At 40.9% G+C, this 24,167-nt stretch overlaps 1 protein-coding gene across 1 annotated transcript; it reads right to left on the reverse strand.

Moving 5' to 3' along the window:
* Positions 1 to 23,386: 23,386 nt before the first annotated feature.
* On the reverse strand, positions 23,387 to 23,781 carry LOC142176403 (secreted RxLR effector protein 161-like). The gene is made up of 2 exons (XM_075243996.1): positions 23,601 to 23,781; positions 23,387 to 23,523 (listed from the first exon to the last, which is right to left on the reverse strand). Exons 1-2 carry the CDS (start codon positions 23,779 to 23,781, stop codon positions 23,387 to 23,389), a joined length of 318 nt encoding a protein of 105 aa, XP_075100097.1.
* Positions 23,782 to 24,167: the final 386 nt, after the last annotated feature.

Consider the following 24,167-nt stretch of genomic DNA (forward strand, 5'->3'; position numbering starts at 1 on the left):
CAAGTTAAACCACCAACAAACCATATGCCCGTCATAAACCAATTCTTAAACAATTGTGGACTTTGACACAACTATACCAATTAACGACACTTACGAACCAATTTCAGAGTGATGGGAATATTTTGAACCAATTTCAGAGCAAACTCATGCTTAACAGTTCATCAGTCCAATTTATACAATCCAGGATTAGTCTAGTACACAAATGACATGAAATATCGAGTAAGCTAACTGTTTTATACATTAAATCAAACAAAACAGGAGGAGTTCAGAGATCAACTTCACACAACATATTTACTTCATTTCCATAGACTTGAGAGCTACAAAACAAGTACCTGGAAATTGAAATGTAAATAGAGAAAAGGGAAGGAGTCAGCTACTTTGAACAGCAACAGCAACAAACTCAACAATATACACCACAGAACATGCTAGGAACTGCTTTTGGAAACCAGAAATACCAGCAGACTCCACAGATCAATTCAACACACACTTGAAATACACTCCTAGCCCTCACAGCTGAATCTAAATACCCCTGCAATCCTGCTAGATCCCAGACCCAACTGAAATCCAAAACTAGTAATGAAACTGTAAAATTGTTTTTGATTTCCTTATTTTTTGATGTTTTTATTTTTGAATACTGGAATGGAACTATTAACTGGTATTGAAAGCAGGGAGGAGAGCCTTTTGTGGGGATTTTCGAGCTTAGAGCTGAAGGAAGAAGAAGAACCCCCTTTCCCAAGGCATTTCATGCCCTTTTATAGGCAACCAAAAGAGAATAGATCAAATTCTGATTTTCTAATTAGTCCCTTCCCTATTTTCGGTTTAGTCCCTCTATTCTTGACTTGCTAAACAAGTAAGCACCCCTATTGTGCTGAAATGTGCACTAAAATCCCATTCTAGAAGGCCCTAAGGTATTCTTCTACCCATACAATACCTATACTGCCCTTCCAAATACTTTAATATTACTATTCCTATCAGAATTACCCTTTTTCATACCCAGACTACCCCTGAAGGCTCCTCAAAGTTACTGAACTTACCCTCATCCTTAACAGCTATAACCAATCCCCTAAGTTAATCTAAAACTAACTGAAATTGATTAATTAGAACTTAGAAATCAACTAATCAAACTGACCAAACCCAATTGTTCAATTATACCAACTCAATCAAACTAAATGAAATCAAACTAAGCTTACGCTAACATGATCAACATTAAATGAACTTAAACTAATTCTTAACCCATAAACTCACAATCATTCAAACAAATATCAACTCAGAACTAATCAGCAATTGGCAGAATTATACTAATGCACAAAATAAATCATAAATTTAACAGAACACTTAATGAAACCAAAATTGTAACTAGAACTTCAATCATGCGAGTAAAAAGAAACAGGAAAAACTCACAGAAGCACGAGGAACTCCGGCCAGTCATTAACGTCTGAATCTTTTCAGATTTTTGACGTGTAACATCCCTAACCATGTGCTCTTACAAGAGAACACATGGTTAAGGATACTACGGTTCAAAATCACAAAGATTTTGGTTTAGGGTTTTGGCCAGAAATTCTTAGATCTAAGATTCGAGCCGTTTCACAGAGATTTGAAGGAAAATAATCACGGATTAGGGTTGAGGGAAGAACAGGGATTATGTGGTGTGATTTTGGGCTGGTTTGGATGAACTTGCCACTTGGCCGGAAAACTTCAAACTAAGATTCGACGAGCTCCGGCAACATTCGAGGAAAACTAATAACAGGAGTGGAAAGAGGGATTCATGTGGGATCTATGGTGTTAATCTGGGGGTGAACGGCGTAGGTTGTGTTCACCGCCGGCGAGGGATTTAGGGGCGGCGCAGATTAGGGTTTGAGAGGAGAGGTGGGGTGAGGAAGACGAGGGTTTGGGGTGGGCTTTCAGACCATTTTAAATCAGGAACCTCGTTAGTTCCGGACTGTTGGATTGATGAGATCCAGCGGTCCTGATTCGGAGACCACGAAACGACGTCGTTTCGATTAGAAGGGGGAACGGACCGGGTTGCTGGTACTTGGGCTGGGTTTCTGTGTGATTGGGCGGGGGGAAGATGATATAGGTTTGGGCTGGGGTTGGGAGTGATTCTGGCCCAAATTTGGGTCTTCTAGTAAGACCAAATTTTCTACTCTTATTTTCTTTTTATTTTCTTTTCTTACTTTTACAATTTTTATAATTTTTTCCAATTTTATGGAGATGTAAAACTAACATGAAATCCTAGTTATTTCAAAACGAAGAGTAATTAATTCTTAAAATTGTTTGAAAACTATTTCATGATGAATTCTCAATAGAAATCATTAAAATGCAAAAATGAACTAATTTTTGTGATTTTCATGTTTTGTTCTAAACAAATTAAACTTTAGTTGATGCTAAAAAACATAAAACTAAAACCTAAATGCAAAAACGCATATTTCTGTATTTTATAAAAATTAACATGCACCAATAGAATGCAACAATTATCAGAAAATGATACCGAAATGCACAAAAATTGTAAAAAATAAAGAAAAATTATTTTGTTTTGGGATTTTGGGAATAATCATATTTAGGGAAAAAATCACGTGCTCACAGCTGCCCTCTTTGCTTGAAAACATGAAATATTTTCGGGCAAAGATAAGTGAGCAAATACGAGCAATTTTTGCCCGTTTGAAAATTCCGTGTGAAGCATTTTTGAAAAGTTTGACCGCATCCTGCTTCGGAGGTTGCCTACATATTCTGGGCTAAACAGGAATCAGGTCAGTGTTGTTCGGGAATGTCTGGTAGCTGGGACTACCAGGAACTGTGATTGCACTGCGCTTGTTGTTGTTACTGCTGCTGTTACTGCTTGCTGACCTCCCTTATTACACCACGTCAAAGATAAAAGAAGCTAAACTGACTATGCTCTATGAATTACAAAAATCCTATCTAAATTCTTCAAACTTGCTCTTGTACTTCCTTGCTGCCTTGTTGTCTTGTGTCTCTTTGTTGCCTCATTGTCTTGTTCTTTCTCGATAAAATTCCCTGTTGTTCTTCTGAGACTTGAACTGTATGTATTCCTCTGTTATCCAGGCGGACTCCTGATTTTGACTACAACTTAGAATATAACAACCTCAATTTCCCAGGCGGGCTCCTGACTTCAACTCCACTCTTCAAGCGGGCCCCTGACTTCCGAAACTTGAATTGCATGCCTCTGTTCTTCAGGCGGGCTCCTGACTTCAAAATAGACAAAGAGATTGATTGAAAACTAAAATTGAATTATGTCACCTCTGTTCTCCAGGCGGGCTCCTGATTTTGACTGCCTAAAATATTTAACACCTCCATTTTCCAGGCGGGCTCCTGACTGCTGAACTTAAAATTGAAGCTGTATCCAGGAGGGCTCCTGACTTCGACTGCTTAAAATAATTAACACCTCCATTTTCCAGCCGGGCTCCTGACTGCTAAAATTAAATTGTGTGTCTCTATTCTCCAGGCGGAATCCTGATTGCTAAAATTAAATTGTATGTCTCTATTCTCCAGGCAGACTCCTGATTGCTAAAATTAAATTGTATGTCTCTATTCTCCAGGTGAACTCCTGATTGCTAAATAAACAAAGAGATTGATGGGAAGCTAAAAACTTGAGTTGAATCACCTCCGTTCTCCAGGCGGGCTCCTGATTGCTTAAAATCTGAATGGTATGTCTCTATTCTCTAGGCGGACTCCTGATTTCCGAATTTGAAATTGAACGTATTCCTCTGTTATCCAGGCGGGATCCTGACTGCTCCAAACAATTATGAACCTAAGGTGTTACTTCTCACTGTACCAAAGTATCTTACCCGGGTATATGAATTTCATCCTATTATCCAGGAAGGTCCTGACAACTTGCACTTATTCTAATCATGCAAACTCTGCAACCAAATTACATTCCCCTTATGTTATTCAGGATTATCTTGTGTTTAATCAAACCACACTTTGCGATCAAACCTGATTACTGCTTGTTTTTCCTTTTGGAGAATACCTTCTCAACGGCTAACTTTCTGCCCCTATTACAATCAAAGAAAATTTCGTCAGTTTAAAACGGTGGTTAGTTGATGGCCTTCTTGCTGAAAAATCCTTCCGCTGCCTTACTTTGTATTGACTGCCTTCCACGCACTGACCCTGAACCGCTTGACTTTCTGACCAACTTTTGAATTTCCCAACATCCGGCGACCTAAATGTTTTACACCCACGCTGTTATTTCATTTTTCTGACCTTTTGTTTAAGCTTTTGCCTTTCCCACGACCTTCCCCAATCATTTCACAGATGAAACTTCCGTTAATTCCCTGTATTCCACTTGACATCAAGTTGTTTTTGACATGCTCTGACCATGTTGTGCTTTACAATTCTAGAAGCCGGTAGTGAGCTTTGAAGTCCTTTCTGCTTGCATTGACCACGACTAGTACTGAAACATCTCAGCTAGATAAAACCCTCAAAAGAAAATGAAATGCGATGATTTTTGAGTCAAGGGTAAGAAGAATCCAAAACCAGATGGCTGTTTAAAAAGAGAAGGAAAGCGACTTATCTGAGCGAGAAAGCTGGTACCAATGGTTATAACATGCATTTTGGATTGATCGGCCCAATCTGTCCGAATAACCAACTTTCAATTGCCATACTTTGTTGCCCAGAACTTCCATCAATGGTTTGAATTACCCAGACCTTAACCTTGTTTTCCTGCAGTACCACGCAACGGTTTCCATCAACAGACCTTTCTCAGTTTGCCATCCCTCAACTCACTTTCGCCTTGCAGTGCCCGTAAAGTTTTTCACCACTAAGACTCTCTCATCTTATTTTCTCTCAGCTCTCGTCGCCTTACGGTGCCCGTGAAGGTTTTCACCAATAAGACTCTCTCATTTTTACTTTTGTTCTTTCTTGTTTGAACCAGAGTGTTGCCACTGATACGAATTACCGCTACCTGTTCGACCTGGCATTTCTTAGAAATTGATCAAAAGGTCTTTCTTTGGACCGTAATGTAGGCCTTTGGATTGGGTTAGAAAGAAAGGTATAAAAGGCTCAAAATAATTCGAATGGGTTTAAATTACAACTTTCGGAATCCAATTTTCACAAAAATCACAACTTCTGCCCCAGTTTCTTGCTTGGGGATTTTTGGATTTCTATTTTGGTATGACTGAACCTCGGAATAAGGCTGCCTACGTACCCTTTCGGGATCACGTCAAACGTAGTTCACTGTATTATAATTAACTTTTGTTGTTGTGTTTTTCTTTCTTTCCTTTTCTTTTCCTTTGTTTTTCTCTTCTTTCTTTTCCTTTGCTTTTCTCTTTTTTCTTTCTTTCTTCTTCTTCCTTTTTCTTTTTCTTTTCTTTCTTTTCTTTTCCTTTGTTTTTCTCTTCTTTCTTTTATGTTCGGCATCTGTGTTCCCTGATAGTGCCGTTGATTCCAAAAGAGGGGGATGAAAAATAAGTAAGGCTCAAAGGGGATAACAAAGGATAAGAGATTTTGGATAGCAGGACAAAACGCCTTCATCATTTCAATCTTTAAGATATGCCAAATACAAACAAATACATTCAGAAAATAAAGAAATCATACATAATATCTTTTGACCGCATCGGAATTGATGGCCATTTCTATACATTTTCCTTCCACATCTGTCAAATACAATGCTCCGTTAGACAACACTCTGGTTATTACAAATGGTCCCTGCCAGTTTGGGGCAAACTTTCCTTTTGCTTCAGCCCAATGAGGCAAAATCCGCCTCAGTACTAATTGTCCGACTTCGAATTTCCTTGGACGTACTTTCTTGTTGTATGCTCTTGCCATTCTTCGTTGGTATAGTTGGCCATAACACACTGATGCAAATCTCTTCTCATCAATCAAACTCAACTGCTCAAGACGGTTTTTCGCCCATTCATCATCATCGATGTCAGCCTCTGCAACGATTCGCAGAGACGGGATTTCCACCTCTGCGGGTATTACTGCCTCGGTGCCATATACCAATGAATAAGGAGTTGCCCCCACCAAGGTACGAACGGTGGTGCGATATTCTAACAATGCAAAAGGTAATTTCTCATGCCACTGTCTAGATCCTTCAACCATCTTCCGGAGTATTTTCTTTATATTTTTAATGGCTGTTTCAACCGCACCATTTGCCTTGGGACGGTATGGAGTAGAATGCCTATGAGTAATCTTAAACTGCTCACATGTCTCCTTCATCAAATGACTATTAAGATTAGCCCCATTATCTGTGATGATTACCTTTGGAATCCCAAACCGACAGATGATATTTGAGTGTACGAAGTCGACTACAACTTTCTTAGTCACAGACTTGAACGTCTTAGCTTCCACCCATTTGGTAAAATAATCTATAGCTACCAAAATAAACTTGTGCCCATTTGATGTTGCTGGATCAATTGGCCCAATAACATCCATGCCCCACGCAACAAAAGGCCATGGTGCGGACATCGTATGTAATTCTGATGGTGGAGAATGAATCAAATCTCCATGTGCTTGGCATTGATGACACTTACGCACAAAACTGATACAATCCCGCTCCATTGTGAGCCAATAATAACCTGCTCGGAGAATCTTTTTTGCTAGAACTTACTCTTTTGTACAGCACTCCTCCACTAAAGAAAAACCCGCTTGCCAATCGTCGAATCGTTCTTTTCTGATCACAGGTGGCCTGTATCGGATATACTCCCGCTCTAATGTACTCTTTGATATCATGGAACCACGGCTCTCCATCAATTTCCTCTTCTATCACATTACAGTAAGCATGCTGATCACGGACCTGAATCTGCAATGGATCAACATAAGCCTTATCTGGATGATGCAACATCGACACCAAAGTAGCCAAAGCGTCAGCAACCTCATTATGAATCCTTGGAATGTGCCTGAATTCTATGGCCTGAAAACGCTGACAAAGCTCATGCAGACACTATTGATATGGTATAAGCTTCAAATCCCGCGTTTCCCATTCTCCTTGAATCTGGTGTACCAGTAGGTCCGAGTCGCCCATGACCAAGACTTCCCGTACACCCATATCCACAACTAATCTCAATCCCAATATACACGCTTCATATTCTGCCATGTTGTTCGTACAGTAGAAACGAAGTCGAGTTGTAACAGGGTAATGCTGACCTGTTTCAGAAATAAGTACTGCTCCTACTCCCACGCCTTTCATATTTGCAGCCCCATCAAAGAAAAGTTTCCATCCCGACTTCTCAGCTTGTTCCAATTCATCAATGTGCATCACCTCTTCATCAGGGAAATAGGTTTTCAAAGGCTCATAATCTTCATCGACGGGGTTCTTAGCCAAATGATCGGCTAGTGCCTGTGCTTTCATGGCAGTCCGTGTCACATAGATAATGTCGAACTCTGTAAGCAAGATCTGCCACTTTGCAAGCCTCCCTGTGGGCATGGGTTTCTGAAAAATATACTTCAACGGGTCCAAGCGAGATATAAGGTAAGTAGTGTAAGATGACAAATAATGTTTCAACTTCTGTGCCACCCAAGTTAGGGCGCAACATGTCCTTTCCAGATGAGTATACTTAACCTCGTAAGATGTGAACTTCTTGCTGAGATAGTAGATAGCCTGTTCCTTTCTGCCCGTAACATCGTGCTGCCCCAGTACACAGCCGAATGAACTGTCCACAACTGTCAGATATAAAATCAAAGGCCTCCCTGGTTCTGGCGGGCCCAACACGGGTGGGTTTGACAAATACCCCTTTATCTTATCAAAAGCCTCCTGACATTCATCAGTCCATTTGACCCTGACATCTTTCTTTAACAACTTGAAAATTGGTTCACAAATTGCCATGAGCTGAGCAATGAACCTGCTGATATAGTTCAATCTTCCCAACAAACTCATCACCTCGGTTTTGTTTCTTGGAGGTGGCAATTCCTGAATAGCTTTGATCTTCGATGGGTCTAATTCAATACCCCGCCGGCTAACTATAAACCCCAACAACTTCCCAGATGGCACCCCGAAAGCACACTTTGTAGGATTGAGCTTAAGATTGTACCTGCAAAGCCTTTGGAAGAACTTTCTCAAATCTCTGACATGGTCGGATTGCTGTCTAGACTTCACGATCACATCATCCACGTACACCTCGATTTCTTTATGTATCATATCATGGAATATGGTTGTCATGGCCCTCATATAAGTTGCCCCAGCGTTTTTCAAACCAAACGGCATGACCCGATAATAATATGTTCCCCACGGCTTGATGAATGACGTCTTTTCTGCATCTCCCTCGTCCATTAGAATCTGATGATAACCCGCGTAACAATCCACAAAAGAACCAATATCATGTTTGGCACAATTGTCAATCAGTATGTGGATGTTGGGCAGTGGGAAATTATCTTTTGGACTTGCCTTGTTAAGGTCTCGATAATCGACGCACACCTTGGTCTTGCCATCTTTCTTCGGCACAGGCACAACATTAGCTAACCAAGTGGGGTACCGTGTAACCTGAATGACCTTTGCCTCAAACTGCTTGGTAATCTCTTCTTTGATCTTCACACTTATGTCCGTTTTGAACTTTCTCAACTTCTGCTTGCCAGGGAGGAGTGCCGGATCAGTGGGTAATTTATGAACCACCAAACCGGTGCTTAGACCTGGCATATCATCATATGACCATGCAAAAACATCTTTGTACTCATGCAATACTTTAATTATCTCCTCCTTGAGTTGTGGCTCCAGATGAACACTTACTTTAGTTTCCCGCACATTGCCTTGGTCCCCTAGATTAACTGCTTCTGTGTCATTTAGGTTAGGTTTGGGTTTTTCTTCAAAATGACTTAATTCTTTACTAATTTCCTCATAAGCTTCATCATTGTTACCATCCACCCCATCATCACACTCGATTTCTTGTATTATTACTTCCGAGCTAGATTGGCTTTTAAAACTGGGTCGAAGATTCCTCATGCATGTCATATCATTGATATCAGCATAAAAAGAACTGTACAAAAAGAAAAGAAAAGAAAATGGAAAGAGAATTAGGGACGAAGGAAATTGCATTTCATTAAATGTAAAGATAACAAGGTTTTAATTCATCCAAACGGACGGAACATAGCAACTGGATTACAAACCCTGGAATAATCCAGGTGACAAAAGGAAAACAAAACCCACTACCATGACTCCCTTCGAATTGGAAGAGGAGTAGCTTCCCAATTGTTGATGTTAACATGTGGTCCGATGTACTGTATATCTGCTCCGCTTGACCCTGCCCCGGCCTCAACCATGCTTACTTCAGCAAATACTCTCTCAAACACCTTATCCAAATTCCCCTCTGCCCCAATCAGTGAACCTGACATCTTTGCCAATGATTGTTTCTTGATATCTGGCCTGACGAAGGACCTAGACAAATGTGGAACAGGTTTAGGAAGAACCTAAGCTTTCTTTTTCAATTTACGGGCCCTTCTGACATCTGCCGCTGTTGGTTTGAACCCTAATCTGAAGGTGTCCAGATTTTTAGGCAAGGACACAGGTTGAATAATGCCCTGAAGTTCAGCCCCCAGACCTTTCCCTGGCACGAACCCGTTATTCAGCATTTCTGATACTACCATGATGGTCGCAGCTGCCACCCTGGGACATGGCATGCTTTTACCCTTGGGCACCCTGCTCACCGGGACCGTGTCGAAGACCTGATAAACCCATGGTCCCTTATCATCTTTAGTTTCTATAAAGGGCACAATGACATCATTCATGGCGCAAGTGGGATCTTCCCCATGTAACACAATTTCTTGTCTGTCCCACTCGAATTTGACCATTTGGTGCAGCGTGGAAGGCACGACTTTGGCCGCGTGAATCCATGGTCGACCCAACAAAAGATTGTAGGATACTGCAGCATCCAATACTTGAAATTCCATAGTGAACTCGACTGGGCCAATAGTCAATTCGAGTACAATATCCCCTACTATGTTTGTTCCCCCTCCGTCGAACCCTCGAACACAAATGCTATTTTTTCGGATTCTATCCTCATCGATCTTCAACTTGTTCAACGTGGACAACTTGCAAATATTAGCACTCGACCCGTTATCGATCAGTGCCCGAGTAACCATTGAACCTTCACATTTGACTGTCAAATAGAGAGCTTTGTTGTGTTCTGTGCCTTCCACAGGCAATTCATCATCAGAAAATGCTACCCTGTTTACTTCAAAGATTTTGTTGGCAATTATCTCCAAATGGTTCACTGAAATTTTGTCGGGCACATGAGCCTCATTCAATATCTTCATCAAAGCTCGGCAATGCTCGTCAGAGTGAATCAATAACGACAATAACGAAATTTGGGCCGGTGTTTTTCTCAGTTGTTCAACAATGGAATAATCTTGTACTTTCATCTTTTTCAGAAACTCTTCTGCCTCTTCTTCTGTCACAGCTTTTTTGACTGGCACTGGATTGTCTTTAGCACCCTTAGCCTTTCTCAACTCTTCAGGAGCGAAACAACGTCCCGACCGGGTTAGTCCTTGTGCTTTACAACTTTCTTCCTCAATTTCCTTTCCTTTGTATGTCACCACTGCCTTGTCATATTTCCACGGTACGGCTTTGCTATCAATCATGGGTAACTGGACTACCGGTTTTATGACAACCGGTTCTACGTAGGCTCCTTTCACAACCACCACGGGTGCAGATGATGACCCTGGTACCATTAACTTGACTGGCTCTGGCTTTTTTGCAACCACAAATGGTCCCTTTCCCATTACCAACACTGGCTTGTCTTCTATTGCTTTTAACCGAACCACTGGCCTTGCACTCATTGTCTTTTCTTTGGCTTCCGTAGAACGAATCACCATAACCACCTGCGAAGGTTTTTTAGGCTCTGTCCCCTTATGTATCAGTTCGATCATATTGGCCTTATAATGCGCTGGTAACGGATTTTGGTTGATGTTTGGGGCCTCTGGAGCCTGTACTTCAATACGGCGATTATCAATGAGCTTTTGTATTGCGTTTTTCAACTTCCAACATTTTTCAGTATCATGCCCTGGCATCCCTGAGCAATATTCGCAGCTAACAGAATTGTCCAGGTTTCTGGGAAGGGGGTTTGGTGCTTTGGATTCAATTGGGGTCAACATTCCCAACTGTTTCAATCTATAGAAGAGGGCATTGTAAGATTCTCCCAGCGGAGTAAATGTTTTTCTGTTTGGGGCCTTCTCACTTCTAAAAGCTTGGTTTGGGCGGAAGTTGGTTCCTGTCCTGTTTGCCCTGTGAGGGGGATAGGTGTTTTGTGGGGGTGGATGTGTGTTTTGGGGATTCAGTGCACGTCATTGCGAGTGTGCCGGGGGCTGAGTGTAGGTCTGGGCATGGTGGATAGAAAAGTGTGGTTCCGGTGGTGGATAGTAGTGTTGCGGTGGGCCATATGGAGTATATTGGTAGTTTGGGTGGTGGGGTCTGGGTTGGTTGTAATAGAGTGGAGGGTTATTGGGCCTGGACCAAGCACTAGCTTCAACTGTAGCAACTTCTTCTTTCTTCTTCTTTCCAAGCACACCACCAGTACCGCTTTGGATGGCCTGGGTGGTTGCTTTCAAGGCCGAGTAGCTCAAGATCTTGTTAGATTTCAATCCTTCTTCAATCATGGCTCCCATCTTTACCACTTCATTAAACGATTTTCCGACGGAGGTCACCAGATGACCAAAATAGGTAGGCTCCAATGTTTGTAAGAAGTAATCTACCATCTCACTCTCCCTCATTGGAGGATCAACCCTCGCTGCTTGTTCCCTCCAACGGAAACCAAACTCTCTAAAACTTTCCCCAGGCTTCTTTTTCAGCTTCAGCAATGACAGACGGTCGGGGACTATCTCAAGGTTATATTGAAAATGGCCAATGAATGTCTGTGCCAAGTCGTCCCATGTATACAATCGGTCGGGGTCCTGTCTCGTGTACCATTCTAGCACTAACCCGCTCAGGCTTTGACCGAAATACGCTATCAACAACTCATCCTTTCCCCCAGCACCTCTCATTTTGCTACAAAAGCCACGCAGATGGGCTACTAGGTCACCGTGCCCCTCATACAAGTCAAACTTCGGCATTTTAAACCCTGCAGGCAACTGAACATCAGGAAAAGGGCTCAAATCTTTGTATGCGACGCTGGCTTGGTTACCTAAACCATGCATGTTCCTGAAGGATTGCTCCAGGCTTTTGACTTTACGAATCACTTCCTCCTGTTCTGTATTCTTAACCAGTTTCTCAACCTCTCCAGGGATTTCAAAGTGGGGAGAATAGGTATATGGCTCAGGTGCTTTGAAAGTGGGTGGGTTCGGAAGGGTAATATTGGGTGTCGTGAGCTTGGAATAGCGGCTCACTGGACGATCTATGTAGTGGGGCTGGGGGAGGTGCCACAAAGACGGGACCCATGGGTGGTGGAGGGTTCTGTTTAGGGGGTGGAGCTGGGGGAGCGTATGAAGTGGTACCATAACCCTGGGCGTGATAGGGGAAGGCTGAAGATGCGTGGGGAGTGGTAGGCTCCTAAGCTTGAGCCAGGGGTGGGATGTGAGATGGATTAGCAGGATATAGTGGTGCCGGATGTCCCTGAGACCATGCCCGATGCATTTCAGCCATTTGTGCTTTTAATTTCTTCATCTCTTCTTTCATAGCACCCACATCTATTACCTCAACCTCATTTGAAGGGTCTACGATGTTGATTTCCGAATCCTGCCCTGTCATTTTTACTTCATCCTTCGATCGGGTGTTATACGGGTGAGTTGCCAGAATTGCCAATCAACTAACCACCTGCCTGGACTCACACATTTAGACAACCACTTTGTTAGCGATTAGGTTTTAACAGATTTAACAACCGCACGTTGGCATGAATGCATTTATACAATTAATCATTTCTTATTATGCATTTGCTCGATCGCATGCGTCATCCCGGCACTTCGTTCCTCGTTTCTTTTTACCCTTCTATCACCTCATCCCTCTCTTGTGCTCTTCTCTTTCTTTTGTTTCTTTCTCTTTTGTTTTCCCGCTCGTCTCTCTTTTGTTTTTCCGCTCTTTTCTCTCTTTCTCTCTTTCCTTGGTTTTTCTTGTTTTTCTTACGATTACGGTTGAATCCTATAGGGATTGCCTACGTATCGTGACCCCGCACGAATCAGACCCAGCGTAGTTCGTGAAAATAAATGCAAAAATAAAGGGTGGAAGTAAGAATTTTCGAAATTTTCAATTTTCATCACTAAAACAAACTATTACAAACCCAACATTTTTCGGAACGAAGCTAACAGACGCAATTTAAAAGCAAATACAGACTCTAAGACTGCAGACATACTTGACCTGGACAGATAACAGACATACGAAAGACTGACTCAAAATGGTAGAAAATTACAGACACAGACTATGCATATTCTAGTGCTTCAAACTTAGGTGTCCGCGGGGCGTCGTTCGGCCTCGCCGCGGGCCTAGGATCCAAATCCCTTTCAAGCTTCTCTAACTCATTCATGGTTCGCTTCACATAGATCATCACTGTTGAGATAAAAGTAGTATGGGTCATGTCTTCACAAATCCGGCATCTCCTAAAAATAGCATGAGCAATGGCTCTAATCTTGTCTTTTGTTTGCTTTTTTTCTATGAGCAAGCGTCTTATCTGATGGCTGCACGTCTTTAAAGCTCGAGAGTCCTGCAGCTGTTGGTCTTGCAGCTGCTGCACTTCTACCTCCATTTGGGCCAACAAGTTGTAACAATGTCCACTTTCAATTTCAAAATCTCTATCCTGCCTAACCGCTTTACCCTCAAGGGCAACCACTTTTCTCTTTAAATTGGCAACAATTTTCTCATGGTCCCTTTTCAACTGAGTCAAGTATTGGCGACGCTCCTCCTTTCTTGTAGCCCATTGTGCTTTAAGTTCTGCCATGACATTCTCAGATTTTTTTAATTCATCCCGCCATTCCCTAACTTCGTTTTCCAATCTTTTTATCAATAGCTCATCGGATCGGCTCCTCGGTTGCTTATAGACGGTTATCTTCAATTGCCGGATTTGGGCCCTAAGTGCTTCATTTTCTCGAGCCAGTCTATTCTTTTCCCCTTGATCCGCGGCAACCTGTACACTGTTCTCGAATTTCAGACTCTCAACTTGCTGCTTCAGTTTACCGATCTCAACTCGATAGCCTTCTTCCTTTGCTAACCAGTCCCACTGCTCTTGGGACGACTTGGCGAAATCTTTGAGATGAGGTCTTTTAGCCGGTCTCCCACATGCCACGTCACCTCTGAACCTATCATGATAACCTGGGGCAACTTCCCCTTTAACCCTATCAGACACACAAGTGTCCGCCATCAAATGTTGACACTCATTCCAAATTTGGCGAACTTCTTCCTCGGGGAATCGACCGTCAGGACTAATTTCGACCACTTGGGTACTCAGATCTTCATCTCTCGGTACTACTTGATATCTCCCGAGCTGCCTCAGAACCCGATATGGTGCATAGGGCTGGATGCTTTTGAGTCCCATCAACAAAAAATGTGGGCGGGCTGCTGGCATATATATGACTTCTTCGACAGGCAACCATCCAAGCACCCACTATATCTAGCTGGCATTGAGGTTCCGAAATAATGATGCCCAGGCCGTGACTCCTTCAGGTAGACTAGCCCCTTTGTTTCTTGTGTAAAATTCATCTATACAAGTTTTTTCAACCGAACCATAACTCAATAGCTGAGAGCAAGGGCACAAATGCTCAGTCATCCACATTTGTAACAGCAAGTTACATCCCTCAAAAAATTTGCCCCCAGCTTTGCACGCAGTGAGAGCTCGGAAGATGTCAGCCACGATCATAGGTGCTAAAGTGCTTTTCCCCATGGTTTGCAAGGTACTGACGATCCCTGCTACTTTCAAATCAACATTACCATCTTTCCTTGGGAATATTACGAGGCCCAAGAAGGCTATCATAAAAGCCACCCGTTTGTGTTCCTCCCATTTTTGTCAGTTGTTTCTACTGCATAGCTTAATATCTGGATCGTTGAACCCACCCACGTGGCCATACCTATCATATATGAAGCGGAAACTGCAGAAACCCTTTGCAAAATCTGGATGATGAATTGTTCGGGGTATTTTCAAGGAATCCAAGAATCGGTGTATGGTAATGGCCCTAGGAGCAATCAAGTATTTGAACCTCAATGGAGCTTGATCACTTCCAATATACCCCGCTATTTCTTCCAATGTCGGGGTGAGCTCAAAGTCTGAGAAATGAAGTACATTATGTGCCGAATCCCAATGGGCGACCAATGCCCTGATAATATCCCCCCGAGGCTAAATGTTTAATAAATCCGGAAGATCTTTCAAATATTTTTTCACTTCGTCTTGCCCTTCTTTGCCTAAATCGTTCCACCATAATTGCAGCTCAAAAGGGATTTTGGTAATTATTGAAAATGGCTCATTTATCATCGTGCTCATCATGCACATTTATTAAAGCGTTTAGCAAAAAGAAAACTCTTATTCGACTCAAAAAACTACCTATATTTTGACCCAAAATTACCTATATATTTTCAAGCGAAGAACTTGACTTTCAAACATGGCCTTTCAGCAGTTTGGGAACAATGATTTTAAGTCTATTTATGATAAGACGACTTTACTTAGCTTATTCACAATTCTTACTTCTCTTTTTTTTTAAGATAAAAAAAATAAAAAAATGCCCAGTATTGCAACACGGCCTTTCAACGCCTCAAGGACGGAAACTTAAGGCTGTGAGGGTTAAAAAACACATGACCAAAGGTGGCTATCTATGCAAGGTCAGCCTTCCAGCGTTTCGTTTGGGAACATTTGGCTAATTTTGACAAAAACGGCATCACCTGGTTTATTTATGACAAAATTAAAATTTTGATATTTTTGGTTATTTATGCAAAAGGGAGGTTGGACCCGATGAGGGTTGCCTACGTATCTCACGCCCCGTGAGAATCAAACCATGCGTAGTTCAGGCAAAATAACCGAACTATTTTAAAACATGACTCTTTTCTTTTCATTTTCCATGGCATGACAAACTATTTTTCCTTTTCTATTTTTGAAAACAAGACAAAATAACGATTTCTTATTTTTAACAAAACAATAAAACGATCTATTTTTTCCGAGCTAAAATAAAGACTCTTTTTTTTCTTTTTGAGTAACACAAACTATTTAAAACTAAAATAATTTTTCATTTTCTCAAAATTTTTGCAGAGTTTCGACAGTATTTGGGCATTGGTTTTTTTCTAAAAATAGGCAATTAGCTTTTTTACACTATTGTTTCTCTCTTTTTCTCTTTTCTCAATTTTTCGATATTCAAAAGCCGGTCAGCATGCAAGTCTGAAGCAAATAAATGCAGAAAACAAGTAGGATGCATCAGGATGGTCTTTTCATTTCAGGTTACTAGTCCTAGACGGACCCAACCCCTGTGTTGAGTCCCCTACGTCAAATGCAACATGATGCAAATAATCATTCCTACTAGGGATCCGGCATGAAGTCATGTTATTCTATGTTCAAAACCTGGGTCGGTGTTCTAGACTGTGTACTCGAGCGGACAACTTGGGTCGAAGAGGAGGCAACTAACCGGGAACCAAAAGGCCATCCGACTTCGTAACTTGTCCGGCCTCTTTCTTATTTCAGGGTATGACACTAACAGAATAGGGAGTCTCAACCAGTAAGCACATCCCTGGAGGTGAAGAGAGAGGGGTGTCGGCACAGTTTATATTCAGTTCAGATAATATTAAAGCGGTAACATGTAGCACATTCAACACAAAACATGTAGGAAAATCAGATACAACCAAATACAACAATTTATCTAAGCTCGAATTCTGAAACCTGAACCAGAGATTCTGGGTTCAGTCCCTAGCAGAGTCGCCAGAGCTGTCACACCTCCTTTTTACACCACCCCGGAAAGGGCATGAAGGAGTTTTTCCATTTAAAGGACAATCGGAACGGGATTTAATTATTAATTAATTTAGAGTCGCCACTTGAGAGATTAATGGTGTCCCAAGTCACCGGTTGAATCCCGAACCGAGGAAAAATATGACTCTGTTACAGTCCGCGAACCAGAAATCCGAGTAAGGAATTCTGTTAACCCGGGAGAAGGTGTTAGGCATTCCCGAGCTCCGTGGTTCTAGCACGGTCGCTTAACTGTTGTATTTGATTTTATCCGATTTTAATACATGCTAGCTTATGTGCCTTTTATTCGTAAACCGCTTCTTTATAATTTATTTTAAAAGAATTGCGACGTTGTGAAAATGCGTTTCGAACCACGTCGCAATCAATGCACCCGTGATTATCGACACATTTCGATTTTATCGAGATTTGGATTTGGGTCGCATCAATGCCCACCCGAGTTTAGGAAAGTAATTTAATTAAATCGCGTCTAAAGATTCTAACGCAATATTATTTTGGAGAAGGCCGTGAAATTCGCTAAACGGCCCTCCCCAATTCTAAGTATTTTAATGTACTTATTTAACGAGGGCCCCGCAATTTATGTGTTTGTTTTAGCGAGGCTCATCTCACTTCGTTTTAAAAGGCAAACCTAAAGCACTCTATAATTTTCTACTTAATTGTCTCTATGAATAAAAGTAAAAGTCCTAATCAATTAGCATCGTTTAAGAATTATTATTTTGAATCCAGGATTGTCTATGATTCGAATCTTCAGTAATCTTGGGCTTTGCAATTGGACCAAGTAACAAGCAGGGAAGGCATGCTTCGCTTTTGGTCCTGTCCAGCCTTGGGCTTCTAGCATTACCATTTGGCCCAAATCAAATGATATCTTCCAAGCCTCAAACCGATTTAAGTTAAAAGGGAGTAGGTCTGGTTGGCCAGTATTGAGCCCAAGCTTTCAAACTAAAACCCAATCAGTACAACAATGAAATGAGGTTATAGCAATTGGCAATTTACTTTAAACTGGACGTGATAACACTCGGACAAGAACTACCATTAATAGGTTAATTAAAGTGTTTAAGGTAAACTAATGGTGATTAACAAGTTAAACCACCAACAAACCATATGCCCGTCATAAACCAATTCTTAAACAATTGTGGACTTTGACACAACTATACCAATTAACGACACTTACGAACCAATTTCAGAGTGATGGGAATATTTTGAAGCAATTACACTTTAACTACTTCTAATTCCTATTTTTGAATTAATACAGGGCAATATGAACATTTATTCTAAGCGGACCCAAACTGCATATTGATTTCTTGCTCAATCTCCAGTTATTAACATGAATAGAAGTCATGGATCTCAAATCATTTTTTTTTGTTCTAGTTTCTCCTGATTTCCAAGTTACACTACACCAATTGAAATTGCGCTATAACATAGCTAAATGACGAATATCAGTCTAATCAGTCCACAGTTTTGATTACATACATGAATCTAAATACCCAAGTACCCACTTAATAGTCAAAATGAGCAAACTCATACTTAACAGTTCATCAGTCCAATTTATACAATCCAGGATTAGTCTAGTACACAAATGACATGAAATATCGAGTAAGCTAACTGTTTTATACATTAAATCAAACAAAACAGGAGGAGTTCAGAGATCAACTTCACACAGCATATTTACTTCATTTCCATAGACTTGAGAGCTACAAAACAAGTACCTGGAAATTGAAATGTAAATAGAGAAAAGGGAAGAAGTCAGCTACTTTGAACAGCAACAACAACAAACTCAACAATATACACCACAGAACATGCTAGGAACTGCTTTTGGAAACCAGAAATACCAGCAGACTCCACAGATCAATTCAACACACACTTGAAATACACTCCTAGCCCTCACAGCTGAATCTAAATACCCCTGCAATCCTGCTAGATCCCAGACCCAACTGAAATCCAAAACTAGTAATGAAACTGTAAAATTGTTTTTGATTTCCTTATTTTTTGTTGTTTTTATTTTTGAATACTGAATGGAACTATTAACTGGAATTGAAAGCAGGGAGGAGAGCCTTTTGTGGGGATTTTCGAGCTTAGAGCTGAAGGAAGAAGAAGAACCCCTTTTCCCAAGGCATTTCATGCCCTTTTATAGGCAACCAAAAGAGAATAGATCAGATTCTGATTTTCTAATTAGTCCCTTCCCTATTTTCAGTTTTGTCCCTCTATTCTTGACTTGCTAAACAAGTAAGCACCCCTATTGTGCTGAAATGTGCACTAAAATCCCATTCTAGAAGGCCCTAAGGTATTCTTCTACCCATACAATACCTATACTGCCCTTCCAAATACTTTAATATTACTATTCCTATCAGAATTACCCTTTTCCATACCCAGACTACCCCTGAAGGCTCCTCAAAGTTACTGAACCTACCCTCATCCTTAACAGCTATAACCAATCCCCTAAGTTAATCTAAAACTAACTGAAATTGATTAATTAGCACTCAGAAATCAACTAATCAAACTGACCAAACCCAATTGTTCAATTATACCAACTCAATCAAACTAAATGAAATCAAATTAAGCTTACGCTAACATGATCAACATTAAAAGAACTTAAACTAATTCTTAACCCATAAACTCACAATCATTCAAACAAATATCAACTCAGAACTAATCAGCAATTGGCAGAATTATACTAATGCACAAAATAAATCATAAATTTAACAGAACACTTAATGAAACCAAAATTGTAACTAGAACTTCAATCATGCGAGTAAAAAGAAACAGGAAAAACTCACAGAAGCACGAGGAACTCCGGCCAATCATTAACGTTTGAATCTTTTCAGATTTTTGACGCGTAACATCCCTAACCATGTGCTCTTACAAGAGAACACATGGTTAAGGATACTACGGTTCGAAATCACAAATATTTTGGTTTAGGGTTTTGGCCAGAAATTCTTAGATCTAAGATTCGAGCCATTTCACAGAGATTTGAAGGAAAATAATCACGGATTAGGGTTGAGGGAAGAACAGGGATTATGTGGTGTGATTTTGGGCTGGTTTGGATGAACTTGCCACTTGGCCGGAAAATTTCAAACTAAGATTCGACGAGCTCCGGCAACATTCGAGGAAAACTAATAACGGGAGTGGAAAGAGGGATTCATGTGGGATCTATGGTGTTAATCTGGGGGTAAACAGCGTAGGTTGCATTCACCGCCGGCGAGGGATTTAAGGGCGGCACAGATTAGGGTTTGAGGAGAGGTGGGGTGAGGAAGACGAGGGTCTGGGGTGGGCTTTCAGACCATTTTAAATCAGGAACCTCGTTAGTTTCGGACCGTTGGATTGATGAGATCCAGCGGTCCTGATTCGGAGACTACGAAACGATGTCGTTTCGATTAGAAGGGGGAACGGACCGGGTTGCTGGTACTTGGGCTGGGTTTCTGTGTGATTGGGCGGGGGGAAGATGATATAGATTTGGGCTGGGGTTGGGATTGATTCTGGCCCAAATTTGGGTCTTCTAGTAAGACCAAATTTTCTACTCTTATTTTCTTTTTATTTTCTTTTCTTATTTTTACAATTTTTATAATTTTTTCCAATTTTATGGAGATGTAAAACTAACATGAAATCCTAGTTATTTCAAAACGAAGACTAATTAATTCTTAAAATTGTTTGAAAACTATTTCATGATGAATTCCCAATAGAAATCATTAAAATGCAAAAATGAACTAATTTTTGTGATTTTCATGTTTTGTTCTAAACAAATTAAACTTTAGTTAATGCTAAAAAACATAAAACTAAAACCTAAATGCAAAAACGCATATTTCTGTATTTTATAAAAATTAACATGCACCAATAGAATGCAACAATTATCAAAAAATGATACCGAAATGCACAAAAATTGTAAAAAATAAAGAAAAATTATTTTATTTTGGGATTTTGGGAATAATCATATTTAGGGCAAAAATCACATGCTCACAGTGTGCACAGTTGCAGGCAGTCACTTTCTGCAGTTGCTTTCCAGTTGTAGAGTTGACTTATACTTCTGTTAGGGAAACACCAAGGGATCAGGTCCCTAAATTGGTTCTTGTGAATCCAAAAGCACACTGTCCAGATTATCGTGAGTCCATTTGTTGAATGATTGTACCATTCATGCATCAGGTCCTTTATCTGGTTCTATACAGAAAGTTTGTTAGATCATCAAAACATAGACTAAGAGACCTTAAGCTCATCAATTTTTCCATTTTTGATGATGACAAACTTTTAACATTGATGACTATTTAAAGAGCTTAACGTAACCAGATAAAGTACCAGTAACCGCATATGTTCCCTCTGACTCTATGCTTCCCCCTTAATCACCTGCTTCAATTGTTCAAGTTAACCAACTCTTCCCCCTTTTGGCATTATTAAAAATGCACAAACAAGCAAAAAAGCATAAAGAAGTCTAACACAGCTAACTCATGCCCCATATGTGCACACAACATGATAGAAAAGAGAAGTAGAAGGAAAACAAGCATTGTACTAGCAAAAGAAGAGCTGTTTCATTGATAATAAATTGGACTGTTTCAACAGGAGCAGTAACGGTGGAATCCAACATGCCATCACAAAAAGAAAGCAACGGCCACAAAATATTAAAACATAAGACAACTGGTCACTGAGAGGATCCTATGGGGCACTAGAAGAGAGAGGATTGGAGGAGGAGGTAGCAATAGTTTTGAGAACCAGGTCTATGCGGGCATTTGTAGACAGTTGTTCCTTAAGCAGTTTCTCCCGCATGTTCTCCACCTGTTGCCTAAGCTCAACATTATCCTTAGTCAAATGGGCAACTTCTTCATGGGAAGAATTAACAGAACTAGGTGCCCCAACAGCTTGACTGAGCTGAGTTTCCAGTATGGCATTCTAAGCCCTCAACCTTCGGATTTCTTCAGTAGCAACATTCTCAGCATTTATCAGCTGAGAAATTATCGAAGTGCTTCCCCCAACCTTTTCTACAAACTCACATTCTTCTAGAGTTGTTTTGGAGAAGGTTTATTTGCGGGTGCCTACTTTTGAATTGGCCAAAGGTACCTTGTAAAACTGGAACATCCGAGTGGGGAAAAATCCGCATAGAAGTCCATGATTTCCATCTTGAAAGTTTGCCACTTTTTACATATGTGCTATTATAATTGCTGGCAGATTTATCGGTGCGAACTTATCAAAAGCCTACTAAGACCAGATCAGCCTTAGAAGCAATAGATCTCCTCTCAGCCCGAGGTAAAAGAACTTTATTGACCAGTTCAAAGAGAAACTGATACACCAGAAGTAGTGCCTTCTTATGCACCCGGTCCCCCTGCAGGATAGCTTGCTCTTTATAATGGCTCTCCTAAAGTTAGCTCCACAAGCACCCTTGATTGAGGACATCTCTTCACATGGAACTTGGAGAGCTTTCCCCAATGCTGAAGCGTCAAGCACAATGAGGGGTAGCCCTCTCCATGTGTCCTTCAAGTACACCACAATGAGTTTTCCCCAATGTTGAGCTTTCCCTTCAAGTACTGATCGGGATCTTCCTCAGAGACCTCTGACGCCTGAAGGGGTAGCACTCTCCAGGTGTTCTTTGGTTTGATTAGAAGAAGGAGGAGATGGAAGTGAGGCAGGGTTTGATGGATGAGTAAGGGCGACCAGAGATGAAGAGGAAACCGATGTGGGGACAACAGTATTAGGGATAATGGAGAAGTGGATTTCTGGTGGTGATTCTAAGGAAGGTGGAGATGTGGGAGTGGTGTTGATGACAGGAGAAGGAGAAGATTGTTCGTTGGACATTGTGAGAGAAGTGTTAAAGGGTTTTGAAAAGAAATTACAGAGAGTATTGGGAGATAATGGTTTAGAACTGCTAGGAGTGTGAGGGTTTTATGGAAGGAAGAGCTAATAATAAGAGGGGAGAGGAATGGGTTCTGAAGAATTTCAAAACGATGGTAGGTTTGTGGGAATACATAACGTGCAGAGGAAGTGAAAGGATTTGAGAGACACGACGTGATATACAGACTCTGAAAAGTCGGATGATGTGGTCGTTGCATTAATTTTGTTGTCTTTTGAAAAAGCATGAGAAAAAACACATTACTACTAACCTGAGGTATAGGAACCAGGTTCCTGACCTGTTTTTTGTAAAAGGATTTTGTAGCTCTCTTTCGCAGTTCAACACTGTACCTTTAGCTTCTATGATCATCATGCATGTTTACCTACAATGGTATATATGTGAGTTAGGCCTGGTCAGAAAACATTTTAGCTAATTTTACCTGAGTATGAAGTTCATAGCCATATGAGTAGAACCGGGTTCTCAATTAGGTTTAATTAACCCCAGTGCCATCCTATTTCTCTCAAAGTGTTCCCTGCTCAGAGCTTTGGTGAAGATATTTGCAGTTTGATCTTCCGTGCAACAAAATCTCATACAAATAAGTCCCTTTTTCCGCACTGTCTCTGAGAAAATGGTGTCTGACATCAATGTGTTTGGTTCTCTTGTGTTGAATTGGGTTCTTTGCCATGTTAAGAGCACTGGTGTTGTCACATAGAAGCAGTACACAATCAATGTGTATGCCAAAGTCTTCCATTTGTTGCTTAATCTACAGTAACTAAGCACATCACGATGTAGCTGCAACATATTCTGCTTCAGTTGTTGAAAGAGCCACTAAGTTTTGTTTCCTTGTACCCCATGATATTAGACATGATCCAAGGAAATGAGCCATTCCAGATGTGCTTTTCCTGTCCGCCAGATAACCTGCATATTAACGTCAGCATAACCAATAAGGTTGAAATTATCACCTGAAGGATAATATAGAACCAGGTCCTATGTGCCCTTAAGATATCTCAGCATTCTCTTAGCAGCCTTCAGATGAGATTCCTTAGGATTTGATTGAAACCTTTCACATAATCCCACACTAAATACAATGTCTGGCCTACTAGCAGTAAGGTAGAGTAGAGATCCAATGATTCCCTGATACATTGTTTGATTTATAGATGATCCAGACTCATCCATGTCTAGATTAGTAGCGGTATAAATAGTGGGATCGATCACCTTTGATTCTTCCATATCAAACCTTTTCATAAGTTCTTTGATGTATTTCTGCTGACTGATACACACTCCCTTTATGGACTACTTCACTTGAAGACCCAGGAAGAAGTTCAGTTCCCCCATCATACTCATTTCAAACTCACTTCCCATGAGTTTAGCAAATTCTTCACATAATGAGTCTGTTGTAGCCCCAAATATGATGTCATCCACATAAACCTGAACAATGAGCAAGTTTTTCCCCCGTTTCTTCAAAAATAATGTATTGTCAATCTTTCCTCTTGTGAAACCATTTTCCAAGAGAAACTTGGATAGCCTCTCATACTAGGCTCTAGGGGCCTGCTTCAATCCAT

The sequence above is a fragment of the Nicotiana tabacum genome, chromosome 3 (assembly GCF_000715075.1).
Source record: "Nicotiana tabacum cultivar K326 chromosome 3, ASM71507v2, whole genome shotgun sequence".
Lineage (NCBI taxonomy): Eukaryota > Viridiplantae > Streptophyta > Magnoliopsida > Solanales > Solanaceae > Nicotiana > Nicotiana tabacum.